Raw genomic sequence first — 21,224 nt, forward strand, 5'->3', positions numbered from 1 at the left:
TCAATACCAGGGTATTAGGATACCATTTATTTCTATGAATCTCACCTTAGGTTCATACTGCTGAATACCCCACACTTTTGAAGGAGGTGGGGATGTGACCCTAACCTAAATACTTCCTCCAACCAACTATTCAAGTCTCTTTAAGAGAATAATTTTTCCTCACAACCACTCTTCTTAGAAAATATCGTTTTCTGTAATATTTACTTATAAGATTTTTGTCAACTCACAAGAATCTTATCGGTTCTCGCTGAAAGTTATATAAAACCCATGTAATACCGTATGATTCAGATTGAGAAATATTAAATGATAAGCAACCATGAGGGCCTATAAACCAATATGAATTTAAAGCCATTTTAATATAAATTACAGTACTCCAAATTACACACACCAAATACAATATATGCTAGGACATCACCTGTAGCTACCATAGGCACTAATGCTCAGCAATTCAAGAGAAAACCAGGCTTTTCTCAATTGTGTACGGATAAACAGATTTGGGATTCCACTGAGCTGCTGTCAAAATATGTTTACTAAGAGAGATTCTTAGAGAAATTAAGGAAAGTAACCACACTCCTAATAACACTAAACTCAAACCTTCAAGTCCCTCACCAGACTGGAATTCAATTCCATGTGATCTTGGTCACTAAACACTTAATAAGAATGACCATAGAATTCTTGGAGAGAGAATGGCCTGGTATCCTAACCACACAAAACAAATATGTTAAGAACTTTGTTCTGTAAATATCTCAGTCGTGTCTAAATAAAACTTTAGCTTTCTGTATATGTTTCAGTCTTGTCTAAATAAAACTTTAATTACAGTAGTTTGATCTTTTCCAATTACGTGAACAGTGAGAAACTTCCTAACAAAATATTTGGCAATGGAAATTCAATTAGGATCAACCTCTCTGAACTAAAATTTAGGGTTAGGTCTTGAAGTTGTTGTAACACATTTCAATTTAGCAATCAGAATTTAAGTTACTGATAATAAGAATGTGAAAGTCTGTCTTTTGGTTGCAGCTTAGTGAGTGGAATGGTCTTGTCTAGTGGTAGGAGTCTTATAGGTTCCCATTGGTTCCGTTCTGAGAGTGGAGCTTACTAACAAACAGCCTGGGCTACTTCAACTCACCTAAAAATTACATAACGACTATGCATCAAAATACTGATAAATTAAGAATCCCAAGTAAATACTAAAACTAATAACTACCAAGACCTATAGAATTTGAAACTAGTCATTGGCTGAGTTACCTTAGAAGCTATTATACCACTGCCAGTCAAATCATGATGCAACTATTACCAGCTTGAGTAGATCACTCAAAATTCCTATTTGAAATTTGTGTGACTGGCTCTATAGGCTTAATATGGTCTGGCACATTATTAATGAAGGCACAAAATGCTGTTCATGTGCTCTTGCTGCAGCAGAGGAGAGATGTGTGGATCCAGGCTCTCAACTCTGTCTTCCATCTCGGTATCCCTTGGTCGTAATGAGCTAACTGGATTGCATAAAGGCAAGGGTTTTATAATAGAAGTATTTGGGGCAAATAAAGAGATCAAGGCTTGTGAAGAGACAGTCAACTTGATAATGTGCAATGTACCATCAGAACTCTTACTAGATGGTACACTAGAGCCATTAGGCAAACCATAAGGTGCTAACCAAAGGTTTGTATCAAGAAAGGTTAAGCTGCTAGAAGTAGTGTTTGTCTTCAAAGATTACATGAACAAAGTAAGCTTTCCATAGATAACAAAAGGGAGAGCCCACTAACAGTCTTAACCAAATGCCTATGCACTCACCTATAACCAGCACAAGTCAATCTACTCGTGAAACCTGAATTTAATATCCTCCTCTTGTTAATACTCACCAGGGGCTCCAGCAAATTAGGCTGAACTGTTGGAAGAATTAGGGAAGGTAAAAGAAACTTTATAAACTAATGAACTCTTACCTGAAAAATGAGGCTTCAATAGCAAACTGGAAGTAGCATTAGTCAATTTCCTTGTCACCCGAGACATCAGTTTTTATACTGTACTTTGTGGATAAAAATACTGGAAAATGGTGTATAAATCATCTTTCGGTAGTCAGCAGCATGAGGTGACAATGAAGAATAGATAGCATCAAAGCTTACCTGAAGTAATTTCTTGTGGAACATTTTTGAAGTTTCCATAAATCTGCTCTTGGGAAGTAATTGCTCTTGAAAACTTACAAATTTCCCTTTAGTTTACTGCTAAAAGTATTCCCTGCGCCTGTAATCGTTATGGGAGTAGATGACTCTATCCCAAGGCCACTCTTTAGATATACTAGCCATAGCATTAATATTACTAGGGAAATTTTTAGACTAGCTAGTGGCTGAGCCGAATCATGATGCAATCGTTTTAAAACCTGAGCAGCAAAACTGTGCCTAACACAGCAATCCACTTTTTTGTTGATGGCACAAAAAATGCTACTCGCGTGTGCTCGGTTCATCGGGAAGAGGGATGTGTGGATCCAGACTCCTAACGTGGTCTTCTATCTTGGAATCCGGTGGTCGTAAAGAGCTGACTGGATTGAAAAACGGTGAGGGTTTCACAATAGAAGGATCTTGAGCAAATGAAAGCAAGACTTGTGGAGAGTCTATTGACTATCAAGTGTTGTGGACCATCAAAACCCTTACTAAATGGTACACTAGAATCCCTAGGCAAAACATCAGGAGTTAGCCTAAGGTTTAGATTAGAGTTGGTTAGGCCAGGGACACAGTGAACTCCCAAAGGCATGTTAGCCTTCTTAATTTGCATGAACATAGCAAACTCCTCCATAGAATTGCAGGATTAATCCCATCACTACAAACTTCTGAAAGTCTTTTAATATCCTGAATAATATTCCATTACAACCTAAATCCACTAGCCAAGTCTTTTATCTATGCTCCCTTGAATTTAAATCTACTTTTCTTCTATGTTTAGAGTCCTTTCACAAACTTGTTCAGATATAGGCCGTACATATTCCTCCTTAAGAGTGCCTGCCTAACCCTTACGTCAAAACTTCCACAATCCTAAGTAAAATTGTAGCCCACGTCACAGGACACATTTTGAACAATTAACACACTTATTTAAACCAGTCGAAGACATCCCTAATTATGTTAATGCTGACTAACACTTGAAATAAACACTAAAATCTGGACTTGTGGAATGTAGCTATTGACGGCCAACTTTCTTGCATTTGACGAGTACAGTAGACTGATAATGACATACTCACATCTTTATCATTGCCATAGGCTGCCAAAAAGACACTATGATACTAGGGGGTTGTGGCTATTGAAGTGATGAAAAACGTGAAATTTGCGTTTTTCAATATTAAACTTACCCGATAATCATGTAGCTGTCAACTCCGTTGCCCGACAGAATTCTACGGGAGGGATACGCCAGCTATCACTATACTAGAAGGGGGTGTACTCACAAGCGCCACCTGTGGCCAGGTACTACAGTACTTGTTGTTGACGCCACCTCACTTTTTCCTCTGTCGTGCTTCCGGCAAGACGTTCTTGGATACGCTTATGATTTTGGAGTATTGTTCACGGTTTGGTGAAGTATTTCTCTAAAATTTGCAGCTATTCGCTATACTAGAAACTTCTATATTAGCTTAGTTAGCTTTTGGAATTAATTTAATTATGGTGACGAAGAGAGTATGAACTCTCTTTCACCTTTAAATGGCCGACCCTTCCCTTAGACGGAAGTGTTGGTGTCTAAGAGAGTATAGACTCTCTTTCTTAATTTTGCTTAACAAAAGTTATAGATTTATTTTATATCTCTCCGCCTTTTATAGGCCTCTTCAATTAACTTCCTTTTATTATAAAATTATTAAAATTAATTTTTATATATTCGACCTTTCCTAATGGTAGGCGGTCTTTTCTTGTACCGAAGTTAATTAACATTGAGCCCGTCATTTCGGTTTTACCTGTTAACATATTATGCTATTTTTATGTTTTTGAAAGAATTTCTTTGATAGTCTCGTACTGTTTTCAAAGTTGAACTAACGTTTTGTTTTGTCTCTGCAGTTGTTGACGTTTCAGAACGTTCAACTTGCGCTCTATCGTTACGATAGAGAGAGAATTTTCACGGTGTCACGTTGCAGTAAGAGTAACCGTGTCTAGCGTTTTGTTCATTCTTTCTTTACTTAATGGTTTTAATTCTACAAAGGAACTTTTCATTTTGGGAAATATTTTCCTTTAACAATAATATGTGTTAACGATATATATGATTGGGCTCTTCTCTCAGGTTCTAAGTCAAGAGAGAGAGAGAGAGAGAGAGAGATAGAGACGGAGGGAGAAAGAGGAGGATAAACGTTTCGTTCAAGCGAGTAACGTTGTTATCGTTTTTGCTCTTCTCCCTAGTCTCTTTAGGGGAAGAAGGTAAACGTTTCTAGAGTTTTTCTTGTTCTCAAGCTTTATGCGGTGAGAGATTTTAAACGTAGTTTATTTGATCTAGTGTTTAGTCTCTTTCCAGCCACTGAATTATTTATCTTTCATTAGATTTTTCTGTTACATTGTAATTCTGTTTTCGCAATTACTAACTTTTGAGAAAGGATAGAATTGCGTGTTTCAGGTACAAACCACTTAAAGTTTCGAGTTCAGTGAAATAAGTGCAAACAGAAAATCAAAAGTGATAAGTGATTAGCGCAAAGTGTGTCAGTGTTGTGCGTGAGGGTACTTCTGTGCGTGCCAGTCGTCCTCCCAGTCCGGGACCTCTTGCAAGCTCCCAAGCCCAGGGGAGAAGCAATGTCGAAGGGCAAAAGGGTTCGGCAGGCCTTGATCGGCGCACAGAAGTATCCTCGGTGGTTGCGGGCGTGTCTTAAGAGACCGTCACTCCCACCCGCAGACGATTGAGCCCTTATTTTGCTCGTCTGCAGAAGAAATTTCGGGGAGAAAACGCTGGTCTCAGGTCTCAAGACCTCTTAAACGTAAAGTCCAGACCTATGCCAGACGTACGAAGTTAGAGTTCAACAACCCGGATGCAGTCATTGGGTTAGCTCTGACTCTCCTCAGTCTCAGGTGACTGCACACCTCCTAAGAGAGGTAAGGCGATGCCACAACAGACCTTATCGTCTGTTGATCCCAAGACGACTTTGCTGCAGTCCATGCAGTCGCAGCTTGGGGTCTTAATGCGTGAGTTTCAGGCTGAGAAGGTTACACCTCCTCCTGCGAACGCTCCACCTCTCCGCAGTCCAGTCTGCCAGGCGTACGAAGTTGAGGTTCCTCAGGCTACCTTACCGCGTTCTGAGTTGCCAGTTACCAGCGGTGTGCAGCAACCTCCGCCTCCTCCTGCGAGAGCTCCGCCTCACCGCAGTCCAGTCTGCCAGGCGTACGAAGTTGAGGTTCCTCAGGCTACCTTACCGCGTTCTGAGTTGCCAGTTACCAGCGTTGTGCAGCAACCTTAACCTTCCTTAAGGCAACCTCAGCAATGGGAGCAGGAGTCTTATGCCTTACTTCCTCCGCTTCCGCTTGCGGTTCCACCAGCGAGGCAACAATCTCTTGAGGTACGACAACCTCTTCCATCAATGAGGCAGCCACCTCAGCACTCGCTGCAGCTTAGGCTAGCTCCTCAGGAACCTCAACTCGCGAGACAAGAACTGCGTTCTGCGCAGCCGCTATCTCAACTCTCGCAGCTCACACCTCAGGAACCTTAACTCGTTCCTCAGGAACCTGCTACTGCGCATCCGCAACCCTTACAGCAAGCGCAACTCTTGAGGCAGCAACCTCATGCTATGAGTCAGCCACCTCAACGCATGCATCTGCCACTTTCTCCTCAACTTGAGAAATAACAAATGACAATAATAACACCTCATTACTTTCATAACTTGCATTTGTAATCATATACATGTATGCCTACACAAACATTATGATAATGGAGGTTATTTGTCTTACTTATATAAAAATATATATGTATTCCTTGCAATATATTTTTAACAATATCGCAAAATATGGCAAAAATATCTTCAAAACAAAAATGAATCATGAGTTATGAATGTAAGGTAAATATTATGTTGATATTAAAACCCCATGCAAGCATGCATGAAGCACTCTAGCACTGATCATGGAATTTCTGAGAAATGTTAAACGCCATGCAACACGCTCTGCTTACCTTACAGCATGCTCTACATACAGCATGCTCTGCATACAGCATGCTCTGCATACAGCATGCTCTGCATACAACATGCTCTGCATACAGCATGCTCTGCATTCAGCATGCTCTGCATACAACATGCTCTACATACAGCATGCTCTGCATACAACATGCTCTGCATACAGCATGCTCTGCATTCAGCATGCTCTGCATACAACATGCTCTGCATACAGCATGCTCTGCATACAACATGCTCTACATACAGCATGCTCTGCATACAGCATGCTCTGCATACAACATGCTCTGCATACCTTACCGCATGCTTCTCAGTCATACATCTTTGGTCGTTGCCAACTCACTAGACTGTCAAGCAGTTTCATAATGTTGCCTTCTAGTCTGCTGCTTTTGCACCATTGAAACCCTCACTGAGAGAACTTAACTTTTCTTGGATATGGTCCCTGTAGATGAGAAAGTGCTTTTCTCCCTCCTTCTGATATTCCCTTGAGGACTCTGTCATTTGGAGAGGAGCCTTTAGCTGCGTAGCCTCCTATGGACTTTTATTTAAGCATAACATGCTTCCAGGGAAGGTAATGGTTCCACTTCAGTCACTAACCCCGTCTGTTACCACACCTGCTCCCATAGACCTTGAGCTGTGTTGCAAGACATGCAGTCCAAGCTTAGTCCTTGTTAAAGGATTTTTTGTTTACGGAGTCAGTGTGTCACTGGGAAGACGTTCAACAACCAGCAGAAGTGACTTGTTGTGACGCAGTGCGGCAACCTCAGCAACCCGATAAGGAGTTGTCTGTACGACCCAGACAGTCTAGACAGCTTCGGGTTGTCACTGTACTTCCTCGCTTCCCCATGGTTGACAGTTCACAGACTGTGCAGCAGTACCATGATCTTGTGTCCGGCTCCGTCAGACGACTGGCTTTTAAGAGCTCCCACAAGTCGTCGCTGTCTGGAGATTCTCAGATGGACTATGGATCTGACCAAGGAACTGGGCCTCCTGGTCAATTTTGAGGAGTCTCAGCTCATCCCATCCCAGACCATTGTCTCCCTGGGTATGGATCTTCAGAGTAGAGCTAGGGGCTTTTCGAAGGAGGCAGCCAGAGCGATTGCCAAAGCAAGGAGAACATCCACTCTCAGAATCTATCAGTCTCTAGGGGAAGTCTTCCGTAGCTGGTACAAGACCAATGCAGTTTCCTCAACCAGTACCACTGTAACCCAGATTGCTGACTTCCTGTTATATCTAAGGAAAGTAAGATCCCTTTCAGCTCCTACGATCAAGGGTTACAGAAGTATGTTGGCAGCGGTTTTCCGCCACAGAGGCTTGGATCTTTCCACCAACAAAGATCTACAGGACCTCCCTAGGTCTTTTGAGACCTCAAAGGAACGTCGGTTGTCCACTCCAGGCTGGAATCTAGACGTGGTCCTAAGGTTCCTTATGTCATCAAGATTTGAACCTCTCCAATCAGCCTCTTTTTAGGACCTCACATTAAAAACTCTTTTCCTCGTGTGCTTGACAACAGCTAAAAGAGTAAGTGAGATCCACGCCTTCAGCAGGATCATTGTTTTCACATCTGAAACGGCTACATGTTCCTTGCAGCTCGGTTTTTGCTAAACGAGCTTCCTTCACGTCCTTGGCCTAAGTCGTTCGAGATCCCAAGCCTGTCCAACTTGGTGGGGAATGAACTGGAGAGAGTACTTTGCCCAGTTAGAGCTCTTAGGTACTATCTAAAAAGGTCTTAATCTTTACAAGGACAATCAGAAGCCTTATAGTGTGCTATCAAGAAACCTTCTTTTCCAAGTTCTAAGAACTCAGTTTCTTACTATTCAGGCTTCTGATTAGAGAAACACATTCTCATCTGAAGGAAGAAGACCTTGCTTTGCTGAAGGTAAGGACACATGAAGTGGGAGCTGTGGCTACTTCAGTGGCCTTCAAACAGAGCCATTCTCTGCAGAGTGTTATGGATGCAACCTATTGGAGAAGCAAGTCAGTGTTCGCATCATTCTATCTCAAAGATGTCCAGTCTCTTTACGAGTACTGCTACACCCTGGGACCATTCGTAGCAACGAATGCAGTAGTAGGCGAGGGCTCAGCCACTACATTCCCATAATCCCATAACCTTTTAACCTTTCTCTTGAATACTTTTTATGGGTTGTACGGTCGGCTAAGAAGCCTTCCACATCCTTGTTGATTTGGCGGGTGGTCAATTCTTTCTTGAGAAGCGCCGAGGTTAAAGGTTGTGATGAGGTCCTTTAGTATGGGTTGCAGCCCTGTATACTTTAGCACCTTTGAGTTGATTCAGCCTTCCAAGAGGAACGCTGCGCTCAGTAAGGAAGACGATCTTATTAAAGGCAGAGTAACGGTTCAAGTCGACTTCCTTACCAGGTACTTATTATTTCATTGTTATTGTGGATAACTGATTATATGAAATACGGGATACTTAGCTATCCTTTAGTCTTGTACACTGGTTTTTCACCCACCCCCCTGGGTGTGAATCAGCTACATGATTATCGGGTAAGTTTAATATTGAAAAATGTTATTTTCATTAGTAAAATAAATTTTTGAATATACTTACCCGATAATCATGATTTAATTGACCCACCCTTCCTCCCCATAGAGAACCAGTGGACCGAGGAAAAAGTGAGGTGGCGTCAACAACAAGTACTGTAGTACCTGGCCACAGGTGGCGCTTGTGAGTACACCCCCTTCTAGTATAGTGATAGCTGGCGTATCCCTCCCGTAGAATTCTGTCGGGCAACGGAGTTGACAGCTACATGATTATCGGGTAAGTATATTCAAAAATTTATTTTACTAATGAAAATAACATTTTTATGATAGACATTGACTTTTGGTGAGCTTCAAATAAGACACAGTATGAACCTCAGGTGAGATTCCTAGAAATAATGTAGAATGTCAACATTTTAGTTTGATTAGCTTCATTAGAAACATTCTTAGTAGATGGTATTCTGAAAGTATTTTGGTGTTGTTTCAAGAATTGTATTGTCACTAATCACTTTTGTTTGTTGCAGATTTGTATTTTATGTCACCTGAATGTAACTTGGAATTTGATGCTGTAACTATTATTAAGTGAAAAGCACAACAAGGCATATGTGAGCTTTTATTTGTAGCATTTAGTTTTTTTTTAATTTTGTCGTAATGTAATGGTATAATTTATTGTTCAGTTTTTCATCATTGATTCTTTATGTAGCTATGTTGATTTAATTTACTTTTCTCTTTTGTATACTGTCCACTCTTAACACTATAATTAATCCCATGGAAAAGAAAATGCCTGAATGTTATGAAAATATCAAATTTTGTAGATGAATTATATTACTTTTATTTGCAACATTTATTTTGCTTGTAGATAGGAGCATTTTCTTGTCCATTCAAGTTTCTTTTCCAATACTTTGCACATGTATGGCTCAAGTAGTATAAGTTTTGCTTCATTATCTCATATCAACACCACTTTCCACTGTTTTGTTTGCTGCATTGAAAAAATGAGCACTGGCCTACCCTGTATCAGCTGAGGTTTTTACTTATTGATTGATCCGATTAAACTACTTGACGTTAGTAATAATAGCTTTATGGTACTTCATTCCCACCAAGGGGTGTTGTTTATCAAATGACTTTAGTATACAAAATAATAAAAGAAGAATGCTCTTCTCATCCTCTTAGGTAATTCTTCCACCATTAGGGGAAGCCCCCCTCCTAAATTCCATACACATAAGGTATAAACTTTCTTTAATTGTACCTGAAAAATATTTTCAAATATAGTTACCTAGATTTTCAAAGTACCTCATTTAGTATTTAAATTTTTGGGAGACATATTACTCTGGATTTTTTTAATGAGATATTTATGGTAAAATAAATTTAGGAAAACATTGCGATGTGGACTGTAATTACAGTACTGTTTATTTAGAACAAAATCAGACGCATTCCTATGGCAAGTTTACTCATGTTTGTGGCATGTTTTAAATGCATGTTATTGACATGTAACTATCATTATTTAGGGCACTGTTTTAGACCGTGCGTGCACTTGACCTGACTTTGTGAATGGGTTTTTATTCACAACTTACTGTAGCTCATATTACTTGTAGGGTGATAGCTTGGGGATACTCAATTATATTTCTTTTCTTTATTCTTGCTTTATTGAAGGAACTTGGTGAAAATAACATTTCAGCTAATGAGAAATGGAAATAGATAGGGGGGACGCCAATGCTGTAAAGTTCCATTATAATGTTAGGGCATATGATTCAGACCATTTGCTTTAATTTTTAAAGTTAAGATTTTAACTCGTGTTTGATGAATAGAGATAAGGAAATATTTTTAAAAGTTATAGCTGAAATAGATGGTTATAGTACTGCTGCTGCTATATATGCCTCAGAAAAAAAATAAAAAAACTAGCAAATAGAAGCACAGTATAAACAAACTTATATGTAAAAACAACCTGTTGCACTAGATGACTTAGAGAATATATCAGAAAGAAAAATATGTTAACAGTTTTAAAATTTTAACAAACTGAGTAAAGACTTTCTATTGTGATCTATATTAAACCACAGATTGTAGCAAGCTAAACACCCACAATGTTTAGTACTGTGGCTTTAAAAAAATTCATGGCACAGAAGCATTCACTTTCTGTATTGGTTGAACACAAAACTTAAGTTAACGTTTTAAGTTAACGTTTCTTTTTCTGGATTTTCTAGCCATGTGGATTAAATAGCATGTTATATAACATTTGTTGGGCCCCTCTCTCCCTCTAAAGTGAAAAGGGTTAGATATTCTTACAGGCTGCTTAAGTATTGCAGTAATAATAGGCTTTAGCAAAGCAGTGGTGAAACCTTTATTAAGGCCGTGGTGTTTTGTACATATAATAAAATAGTTATTTTTAATCAGCTCTGACACCTTCTCATATGGCAAGTTTAGGGAGTTCTAGATGCCTTGTTGTGTTAATTTCTGACAGTATTGTACATTGTTAGTGTTTACAGTGACGAAGGAGTGGGGCAGGATAACTTGAGTGAAGCTGGTGAATCCAATGGTGGGTTTGCTCTCGTCATTAATGGACATTCCTTAGTGTGGGCTTTAAACCCTAAGCTGGAACTCCTTTTCCTAGAAGTTGCTAGCCAATGTAAGTGTTTTCTTACATGAATACTGAAATCATATACAAAATTTAACATAAATTGAAATATGAAATAATAAATACTTTGTAAGGTTTGTAATTTGACCTTTTGATTTTATTTCATATCAGGTCGTGCGGTTATATGTTGCCGAGTAACTCCATTACAAAAGGCTATGGTTGTGGACTTGGTTAAGCGTTACAAAAAGGCAGTGACTTTAGCTGTTGGTGATGGTGCTAATGATGTCTCTATGATCAAAAGTATGTTGTGTTTACTTTGTTATTCAATTCATGGACATAACCAAAGTTTGTTTTGTTGCTCCTGTGCTTATTGTACTATCTAAATTTTCTTTTATGCTCATACCATTATGACATTATTTATTTCAGATTATGTAAGGAACTTTACAATTTTGTAGTTGTAGCTTTTTTCTACTATCAACTATGTAATATTTTTTTTTTCAGCTGCACACATAGGTGTAGGAATCTCTGGCCAAGAAGGTTTGCAGGCTGTGTTAGCGTCGGATTACTCTGTTGCACAATTCAAATTCTTGGAGAGGCTGTTACTTGTGCATGGACGTTGGTCGTATTATCGAATGTGTAAATTTCTGCGATATTTTTTCTACAAAAATTTTGCTTTCACATTGTGCCACTTTTGGTTTGCATTTTTTGTGGCCTTTTCAGCCCAGGTAAGAACTAGCTTTTTTTTTAAATAAAATTTTCTCCTGTTTTCTCTATGTACAATTATTTTTAAGTTCCTTTCTACATCCATACTAATTTTTATTTTACTTTCACCATACATCACATGATTATTTTGATGGTTCTTTTATGGTTGTTAAAGTGCAGTAATGACTTACCACTTTTGGAAATTTTCATGTGGGACATTTCCAGATTTCATGTGTTTGCCACGTTTGCTGCTGTGTACAAACCAAGATGTTAACAGTACTTTTAACTTATTATGATTTAGATGCTTCAAAACTTCAGCAAAGTTTATATAATTTAGATAATTTCACCTTTAAAAAAGATGACTGCAAAATTGGAAATGAGTCCTCAAGATGAAAAGTATCTAATATTGGGCAGGAAGTGCAAATAATCCCAGGGGAAAGTATAAATAAAGCAGGCTCTATGAAGTCTACCTCAGTATATGTGGAAGCAGTGCTAGAAAAACCTGAAGCATTGATGGAAATGCTTGCTAGAAGATCAGTAGACATTTTCTTTGTGCAAGAAATAAAATAAGGAGCTGAAACAAAAATAGCTGGAAGTTATAAGGAGCAATGACAATGGAACAAGACAAAAATAAAGTAGGCCTACAGGTTAAAGATAAAATTGCAGAAAGCATGATGGAAGTAGAACAGTCAAGTGAGAGAATAATGAAGTTACCTCTTGCCCTAGTCATAAAGACTATAAGAAGACAAGCAAGAAATTTGGGAAAGATCATCAGATCCAGAAACAAATGTGTCACAGTCAGAGGGGGTTACTTGTATGAAGAGATTAGCATTCACCTTTTAGTCGTCTACTATACTTCTATTCCAGCTTCCTGTCTTCAATTTTACTGTCCAAATTTTTTTTTAACTTTGATCTTATAGTGCAATAGGTTTTTTCACCAGTTGCATCTGGGGTGCTGAATGGCCTTGCAGGACTTAGGATTTGGGTATATAGCCCAAATTAAAAGGTTTTGACAAAGGAAAACTTATTTTTGAAGAAGTACTGTATGGTCTCCAAGGACCTGCAATACAACATAAATATCAAAGAAATGTAATCTCTCTTGCTCTAGGATCAGTGTATCAATGTGCAAAGCACAGACTCGGTGTGTATAAGGGAGACCCTTGAGTTCAGGCATTATTAAACTCAGCACAGCAGCTCCATTGCTGAAATTGTCTGGTTATCGATCTAAGACTCATCGGTGAGAACCATCACTACAGTTGGAGACAATGCTACCTTGCACCTAACTGCCATCTTTAAAATTCAAAGGGAGAATCAATTGTCCTGCTCCCCAGCACAGAGATAGGGAAGAGGGAGAGTCTTGGAAACTACACAGCACCTAATCTAAAAACAGGTTTTACTTTTGCCAAAATCCAATTATTGTGATTAATGGGCAGTGTTTTTTCTAAGGACTAATACTAGAGGAATAACTGAGTAGACTTGTGCACCAATAGGGCAACTTTCTACAAGCAAGCAGACAACTTAACCCTGTGTGTATAGATGAGAAGTAAAACTGACAAGTCTGACACTCACTTCATAAGGGAAAACTCCAGAGAAAGACTTGAGGCTTATGATTACGGGTTTGTTAAAGGGCCCTGATGGTGTGGTCTATCCTCTCTCCAGTTTCCCCTTGTAGAAGTCATGAAAGAATAGAGTACCAAACATGAATATTGCATTTCTTGGATTTGTTTCGTCATAATTTAGGTATGTCAGGAAATAACTTTTTTATTTTTACTAGCAGTTAACTACTGAAAGCTACCAATCAAACAACTGTTAATGATAGAATAACTATCCATCCAGACTATGAAAGCTTTAGGCTACGCTAGCCTAGCCATTAATATTGGGTCAGCAGTAAGGCTAAACCAAAACCCTTGTATAATTTCATAACCATTATTACATTTAGACACTCCTAAGCTAAACATGATAATCAGGATAAAGAGACAAAATATATCATTAACTTTTGTAAGTTTAGCTAGTGTCATGACAAAGGGAAGTTACTAGGCTATGAAAGTTAAATATTTTATGACAGCCGTTTCATATTATAGGCCAAAGTTTAGTGAAAGAATAACCTTTTCAGAATCAAAGTGAAATGGCTGCCTTGGAATTTACTGTATGATTTAATTTGATTAGAAAGGTAAAGTCTAGACAAGGAAGCTGCAGTTTAATACTGCTAGAAACAAGGGTTAAATTGGTTAAACTTTATGTTTGAGAAGCTTGGAGGAATTTTCAGAACATGTAAGAGTGGAGAAACTTAAACATGATAAATTTGACCATGATCAAAATTACTGTTATAAAGAAAAGATTTCCCTATAATACCAAATGAGCTATAAATAACACAGCACACACTGCTGCAAGCTTATTTAATATTGAGAAATAAAAAAATGAAGAAAAGACAGTCAGATAGATAGTAATCTTCTGAATTTAACAAAAAGTATTTAAAATGTCACCAAATCTAGCATCTATGATTGATCAGTAAATGTATTCAGAGAAAAGGGAATGGGATTGCTGAAGGCAGGTGGCTTTTGGAAAAAAAAAACATGAATTGGGATGAATGAAATCAGAATTTCAGCACAGCAGGAAATGTTCAGAATAATTGGGTGGCTGACAAAGAATGGAGATATGAAAAGGGGTAAAGTAAATAATGTAGAAGATGAAAATAGATAAATCAAAAGGGTAAAAGAAAGATACTTGAGTAATTGAGGCAGCATTTTGAAAAGATTCTGAATAAAGAAAATTAGTACAAAATGGAGGATGCTGCCATATTACCGGGTTTGATTTTAGTCCCTCCAATCTATTCTCATGGTAACTAGAATACAATGCTCTTTGCTTGTACTGTACATAGTTTGATGGAAAGTAATGTGTATACAGTAGTTCATAGTAGTTTTCGAGTGGCAATACATATTTCTTGGTGAAAAATCTATGAAGTAATTTACAGGGCAATAAGGATTTTATTTTCTTTGGTCAGTACAATAAATGATTCTATGCAAAAGATTGGTTTTGGGTGCAAACTACCGTAAATGGTATCTAATCCTGATCACATGAAGACACAAAGTCTAGTACTTTTCTTATGGAATAATGAACTAAAATCACAAGGTTTTTATTATTTTTTCCATTCATACTTTTACTCATATTTTGAATGATAATATCAGTTGTGAAGGAAAGCGGAGATATTAGGAATTGACCATGATAGAAATACAACTTTTTGAAATACTTTACATACCATGATAGAAATATAACTTTTTAAAACACTACATACCATGATAGAAATATAACTTTTTAAAACACTTTACATACTGTACGCTTATTTTCAATTTCAGACTGTGTATGATCCTTTTTTTATATCGACCTACAATCTTTTTTATACCTCACTCCCTGTCCTATGTCTGGGAATCATGGACCAAGATGTTGACGATTATTATAGTCGTCGTTATCCTAAACTTTACACTCCTGGTCTCAAGAACCTTTTGTTTAATAAACGTATGTTTATGTGGTGTGCCATTCATGGTGCCATAACTTCATTTCTCATACTTTTCATCCCCTTTGGTGAGTTCACATGTAAATATACATGTTTTAATATATGTGCATTCACACATGGCCTTCACTATCACACCTTGGTCAGCATTCATTGTCTATACACCTTATATTTCCTAAAACAGCAGGTAAAACGAGTGATTTCACCATTTCATTATTCTGTACTGTATTATTATTTTTATTTTATTGAGCAATATCAAGTTATGATTGAAAGATATGTTCACTTGAGTGTTGTATGGCACATTTCAGAAATAAAGTACCTGTATTCCAGTTGTCAGTCATAATGGGTGTAATAATAAAAGAATAACATTTTATGCAGACCAGTTTCTTATTTTGTGAAAGTTTATTGCATGTCAACATCTACAAATCAAAATTGATTATGGAAAAAGTTACGTAGTGCATTCTTTCATCTGTACTTGGATTCATCCATTATGACTTTGCTGTAAATCTCAAGTTTAGTTAAATCAAAATCACTGTTGGTACATACACTGGCTTCAACTATCATCATAAGTCTTCCATGAGCTTCCTTGAGTGATAGCACAATTGTAATTTCATAAAAGGTTGCTGCAAGACTTATTTGAATGTTTCTGTGCACAAAGCCAGAGTTAATTTTGTTACATGTTTTATCACAAAATCACTTTACTCTTAGGCTTTTCTTTTTTCTTTCAATCACAGACACTGTTTGATCCCATGTTTATATCAGTATATAACCTGTTCTACACATCGATGCCTGTGTTGGCGTTGGGCATATTTGAACAAGATGTCAATTCTAAGAATAGTATCAAGTTCCCAAGGTTATATACACCAGGACTTCAGAATGCCCTCTTTAATAAGAGAGAATTCTTCAGGTCTGCCTTACACGGATTTCTCACTTCTTGCGTACTTTTCTTCATACCCTTTGGTAAGTGTTAATTAAATGCAAAAGAAGTATGAAGTTAATGTAGTACAGTAGTAGCATACAGTATATAAGGACCTTTGTTAGTTACATAAATTGCTAAATAATGAAAAATATATTTCAGTTGTAAATTTTATTAAATGATTTTTAGCAATAAAATGTTAATTGTAGATAATCCTGAAGGTCATTATATAATTATGCTTAGTTCATTTACATTTAATCTATCATTCACTGTTAAAAAGTAGAGTCAAGGCTAACATTTTGAATTTATGAGAATATTATGCCTCAAAGTCTTCAAGCTTATCTGTTTGTTCAAACAGTAGAAAAGGAGAGTTGAGAACTATAAATTCAGTTATTTAAAAAAAATTGATGTCTAAATTGTTCAAATTTAAAAGAAACCCTTTTTCAGGATGTTTCAGAAATTATTTTATTGTATAAAGCATCAGGTAATCTATGCAAGAATAAGGTTTTCTGCTTGGTATCCTGTCATGGGAAATCAGAAAAAAATCTTTGGGATTTTTTTTATGAGGATTTAAGGTTCACTAATAACAGAAATGTAGGGAAATAGAATAGGCAATTCATAAACTACATTCAGGGTATATTCTTAATTGTTTTTATTCTGCACATTTTAGTTTGTGCCCCTATAATTTTTAGTCTATGGCCCAGTAAGTGCTAGAATGTTTATTACTGTACTTGAATGCCATGGATTTTTGCATTTAAGGCATGATCTTCAATCAGTGCTGTATATAGTCAAACAAGTTTGATATCTTTTGTGAAATACTGTACAATACTCCTAATGGGTGTTATTTTGCAAAATCTTGAAGGACAATTATGATAGTTGAGTTTCCTGTTGATAAAATGTAGTAGTTGAGAGTTCAGCACTGCCTTAGGGTTATCAAAATTAGAATTTTTCCTTTTTTAGTGCAATGGTATAATAAACATTTTACCTAAGAAAATTATATCTATCACTTCTATTTTTTACATTATTTGTACTTTTTATGTAATTTCAAGACTAAGAATTTACTTGTCTTAAGATAAACATTTTCTGTGTTACCAGTGAATAAACTTTGCTTGTCATATGTATCACCAAGGATGAGTATGGTAAATTAATGCCAAAGACTTTAGCTAAATTACTGTGGGGTAAGTCATCAAGGATGAATATTGTAGGTTAATACCAAGACTATCTTGATGGTTGTGGGGTAAGTAAAAGTTTAAAAAGTAGTTCTTACACCTACACATGCATGTGTTGTGATACCTACAGTTTATGTAGTTTATATTTTTTTTTAGTCTAGCATGAACTTTAAATGAAGTATTGAAGAAAATTTTACAAGATTGTCCTTAGTTACCAGCCTGAATATTAGCTGTTTAAAATTAAAACAAGCCATTCTAATAATAGAAATAAATTTATCAGGTGAAAGCATCTTAATGTTTTGGAAAATCATTATTTGAATTTTATATTTCGCTACTGATCATAACTCCAGCATCTGCTTGTTCTTGAGGTTTTGTTCTTGTTAATTCAAGTACTGTATAAAGAGATTAAGGAATTTCCCATATTACTAAATTGTTTTTAAAACGATACAATCTTTTTGAGAAGGAATTAAAAATTGCTATCTTTGATAGAACAATTGTCAACTCAAAATTCATTCTGCAAAGGAACTACAGTACTTCTGAGTACTGTAGTTCCTTTTCATTTACATGGATTAAGAACCTCAAGTACCTTGAAGGTTTAGAAATGCATGGGATTATGACCCTTTGTCTCTTATATCTATCAATATTCCCTTTTCAGTAGTTTTGCATGTAGGACCATTTTGTAATCTCCATATGGTACTGTGTTTTCTAGTAGTTATTTGGTACTTACTGTTCTCTTCATGTGGAGATAAAGTACAGTATGATAATGAAAATAGTATACATTTTTATTATTTTCCTTGGCTAATTCTATGAGAACACATACAGATATAGTATTTTGGAAAATAGAATGTGTCTATGAAGCTTTTTTACAAAAGAAACCATTGCCTTATATAAACTTATGCTTTGTTTTTAAGTGCCAACTATCTACACACTACCCGGAAAATTAAAAAGTAATAATTCATCATAGGCAATTGGAAAAATCTTCCTCAATTTGGTTAATATCTCTAAGAGTCTTGTAAACCCAAATCAGTATGAGTCAACTTGATTGTTGTCCTAAAGTATTTCAATATGTTGATTTTTCAGTTTTCGTTGCCATCTTCTACAGTTTTATGACGTTCCTCTATCATATTCAGTTTGCGTTGCAGGTGATGCTTACCTTGTATCCACTCTTCTGCTTTTGTAAGGGGATCTTTTTATTGTTTGGAGCTTTTTGAATGTTACTTATTCCCCGTTTTCAGGCTTGAATTCATGTTTTTTCTTGAATAACATTCTCTTTCCACTCAAATTCACCAAGATCAGAAAATTTTAATGTTGTGTATCACTTAGTAAAGTATAGAAGCAGCTTCTGCAGTAGCATTTGTTACCTTCAAAAAGCTACATATAATTTGAGGTCTTGATGTCAGTTTGAGAGTTCTAAGTGATTTTTTTCTTGATCTCCCTTCAGACTGGCAAGTGTTCATAACTATAGTCAATTTCTTTTAATGAGGCGCATTTGCACCGACTCACAGCGGTGCCCTTTTAACTCGGAAAAGTTTCCTGATCGCTGATCGGTTAGAATTATCTTGTCCAACCAGTCAGTGATTAGGAAACTTTTTCGAGCTATAAGGGCACCGTTGCGATTCGGTGCAAATCTCCCGCGCTAAAAAAATTGACTATAGAGAAGAGGTTGTTTTCTCTCACTGGAGCCATCTTGCTTCTAATTTCTTCATGTTCTTCCCCCTTCCAAAAAAGACTTTAGATCCTTTTTTGGAAGGAAAAATTCTTTCACTTTCAATGACTTTTCTTCACTTAAATCATAACCTTTATCACAGTACAGTTTCAGTCTTAGGGAACTTAACTATGTTGTCACTTGATTAACTGATATATCATGGTAGCGAACATGATCATTCTTCAACTCTATCTTCAGTTGACAATCCTCAAATCCTCCTGTCAAATATAACTATCAACTAGAAATTCTCTTGCTTAATTCCATTGCTGTAGATTGTTCTAGGTCACCTTTTCCACAGGAAGATTTACAACTTTAGGTCAAAAACCGACTTCTTTAATATTCAAAGTGAATGAATACAGCTTCCAGTAATATAGATCTTCACTTAAGAAATTAATATCCTAGGTAAGCTGTTATAGGTCTCTCCAGATTTGCCTTTACAAACAGGATTGTTTCTCCAAATATACAAATATATTGCCCTTTAAAATAGGGAGCATTTTTTCAGTAGAGCTGAAATGATCAATGAACTCTTTAACAAAGTTGTTGACAACAGGTGATGAGCTCAGGCCAGTATTACTCCCCTTTTTTTCTTTGTCCGCTAAGAATACGGACATAGCGTATTGTTGAGCGCTTGGCCTCCTGTGCAGTGGCAGGTGTATGCCTTGAAGAGGAAGGAAGAAAGCTAAACCTTCTCCAGGGACTGTCTTGGCAGCACCCAAGAAGATACCAAATAAGTCTTTGGCCTCATCTGTTCGGTCATTGAGTGCAGCTGCATTTGGTTATACGCCCTGAGCTTGGTCCCTGGGGAGTATGCATCAGTAGTCAGGATCTCTCGGATCTATGTCGGCAATCTTTTTCAGGTTAAGATGGCATGTGGGCTTTCCCAGTGATTGCTGTATCTCATTGGAAGTTGGTGGCTCTTCTCCTGTTTCTGTACAGACTGCTGATGACAAGTTGACTTAAGGAAGGCTTGGGCCTTTCAGATAAGCTTTCTATGACCAATTGAGGGAGCTGGTAGCTAAGTCTACCTCACCAGCGTTGTACCCAGTGCCAGTGTCTCCCTTGCTGATACCAGTGGTGAAAGGCATAGTAGGTGTGTCACCAGAATTAGTGATCCCAGTCATGTCCCAGTGGTGCCCCTTCCAAAGCCCAAAAGGACTGTTAAGGCCCTTTCTGTGACACCTATGGCAGTGTTGGTAGGAAAAGTACTGGCACTTGTGAGTGCTATGCCTAAAGTTTGGTGTAAGTCGGCTCTGGAGCCAAAAGTGTCAGTTGTCCCGGTGCTGAGTGTTATACTGTGCATCACCCCTAACCAGGTCACCACTGTGTATGCCACCCCCTATACCTATGCCCATCATCCCAACCCTTGTGCGTGTAGTTCTAGAGCCCCTAACTGTCACTCCTTCTGAGCCTGTAACCCTAGCCCCCGTGAATGTGCCTACCCCTTTCCGTGATACAGTGTTCCCATGTTGGGGTTTGTGTTGGAGCAACCCATGTAGTTTCTCCCCTCGGGGAAGCAGCGTCGCCGTTGGTCACTCATACCTCAACTCATCTGCATGCATAGCCTGAGGTGAGGGTTGGTATGAGGGAGAAAGGTTTGCTTTCTTCTTCCTCCTCCAACTCCTCTTCCTCGTCGTCCTTCTCAACTTCCGACTCAGATTGTGACGCTTCTTAAGAGGAAGAAGTCCAGGAAGGCTAGTCGTAATCATAAAGAAAGGGATCCTTAAAATACCACCTCTTTTGTGGGGGGGATGATACCCGTGTGGTTCCTGGCTCTGTGTGGCTAGAGCCACAGCCTTATGTTTCACCTCTCCAAGGTGGTCATGACTCAGTTTGACCAGCTACCTTGGTAGCCAGGCAGAAAAGGAATGTACAGCCCCGTACTCTCTGTTCCTCGGTTGATGGAGGAGCTTTGGCACCTTCCATCACCCTTCCTACCTAGTTGATGGCCTTCTCCCTCAAGTCACAATACTTCAGTAGAGTGAATTGATAGGATGGCACCAATTGAGGCCATCACGCTAAGGAAAACCAGGAGTTGGGACCTTTTCCCTGTGCCTCAGGC

The 21,224-nt window shown here is 37.7% G+C and overlaps 1 protein-coding gene across 12 annotated transcripts in view; it reads left to right on the forward strand.

Annotated features, from left to right (window-relative positions):
• Nucleotides 1-21,224, forward strand: part of ATP8B (ATPase phospholipid transporting 8B) — a 753,209-nt gene that overhangs the window by 717,574 nt on the left and 14,411 nt on the right. For all 12 annotated transcript variants that reach the window (XM_068392502.1, XM_068392503.1, XM_068392507.1 and 9 more), the window contains 4 exons: nucleotides 11,077-11,216; nucleotides 11,337-11,465; nucleotides 11,667-11,890; nucleotides 16,110-16,335. In XM_068392502.1, the coding sequence (XP_068248603.1) occupies nucleotides 11,077-11,216; nucleotides 11,337-11,465; nucleotides 11,667-11,890; nucleotides 16,110-16,335 (719 nt within the window). The remainder of the gene's footprint in view (nucleotides 1-11,076; nucleotides 11,217-11,336; nucleotides 11,466-11,666; nucleotides 11,891-16,109; nucleotides 16,336-21,224) is intronic.

This window comes from Palaemon carinicauda, chromosome 18, assembly GCF_036898095.1.
Source record: "Palaemon carinicauda isolate YSFRI2023 chromosome 18, ASM3689809v2, whole genome shotgun sequence".
Classification (NCBI taxonomy): Eukaryota; Metazoa; Arthropoda; class Malacostraca; order Decapoda; family Palaemonidae; genus Palaemon; species Palaemon carinicauda.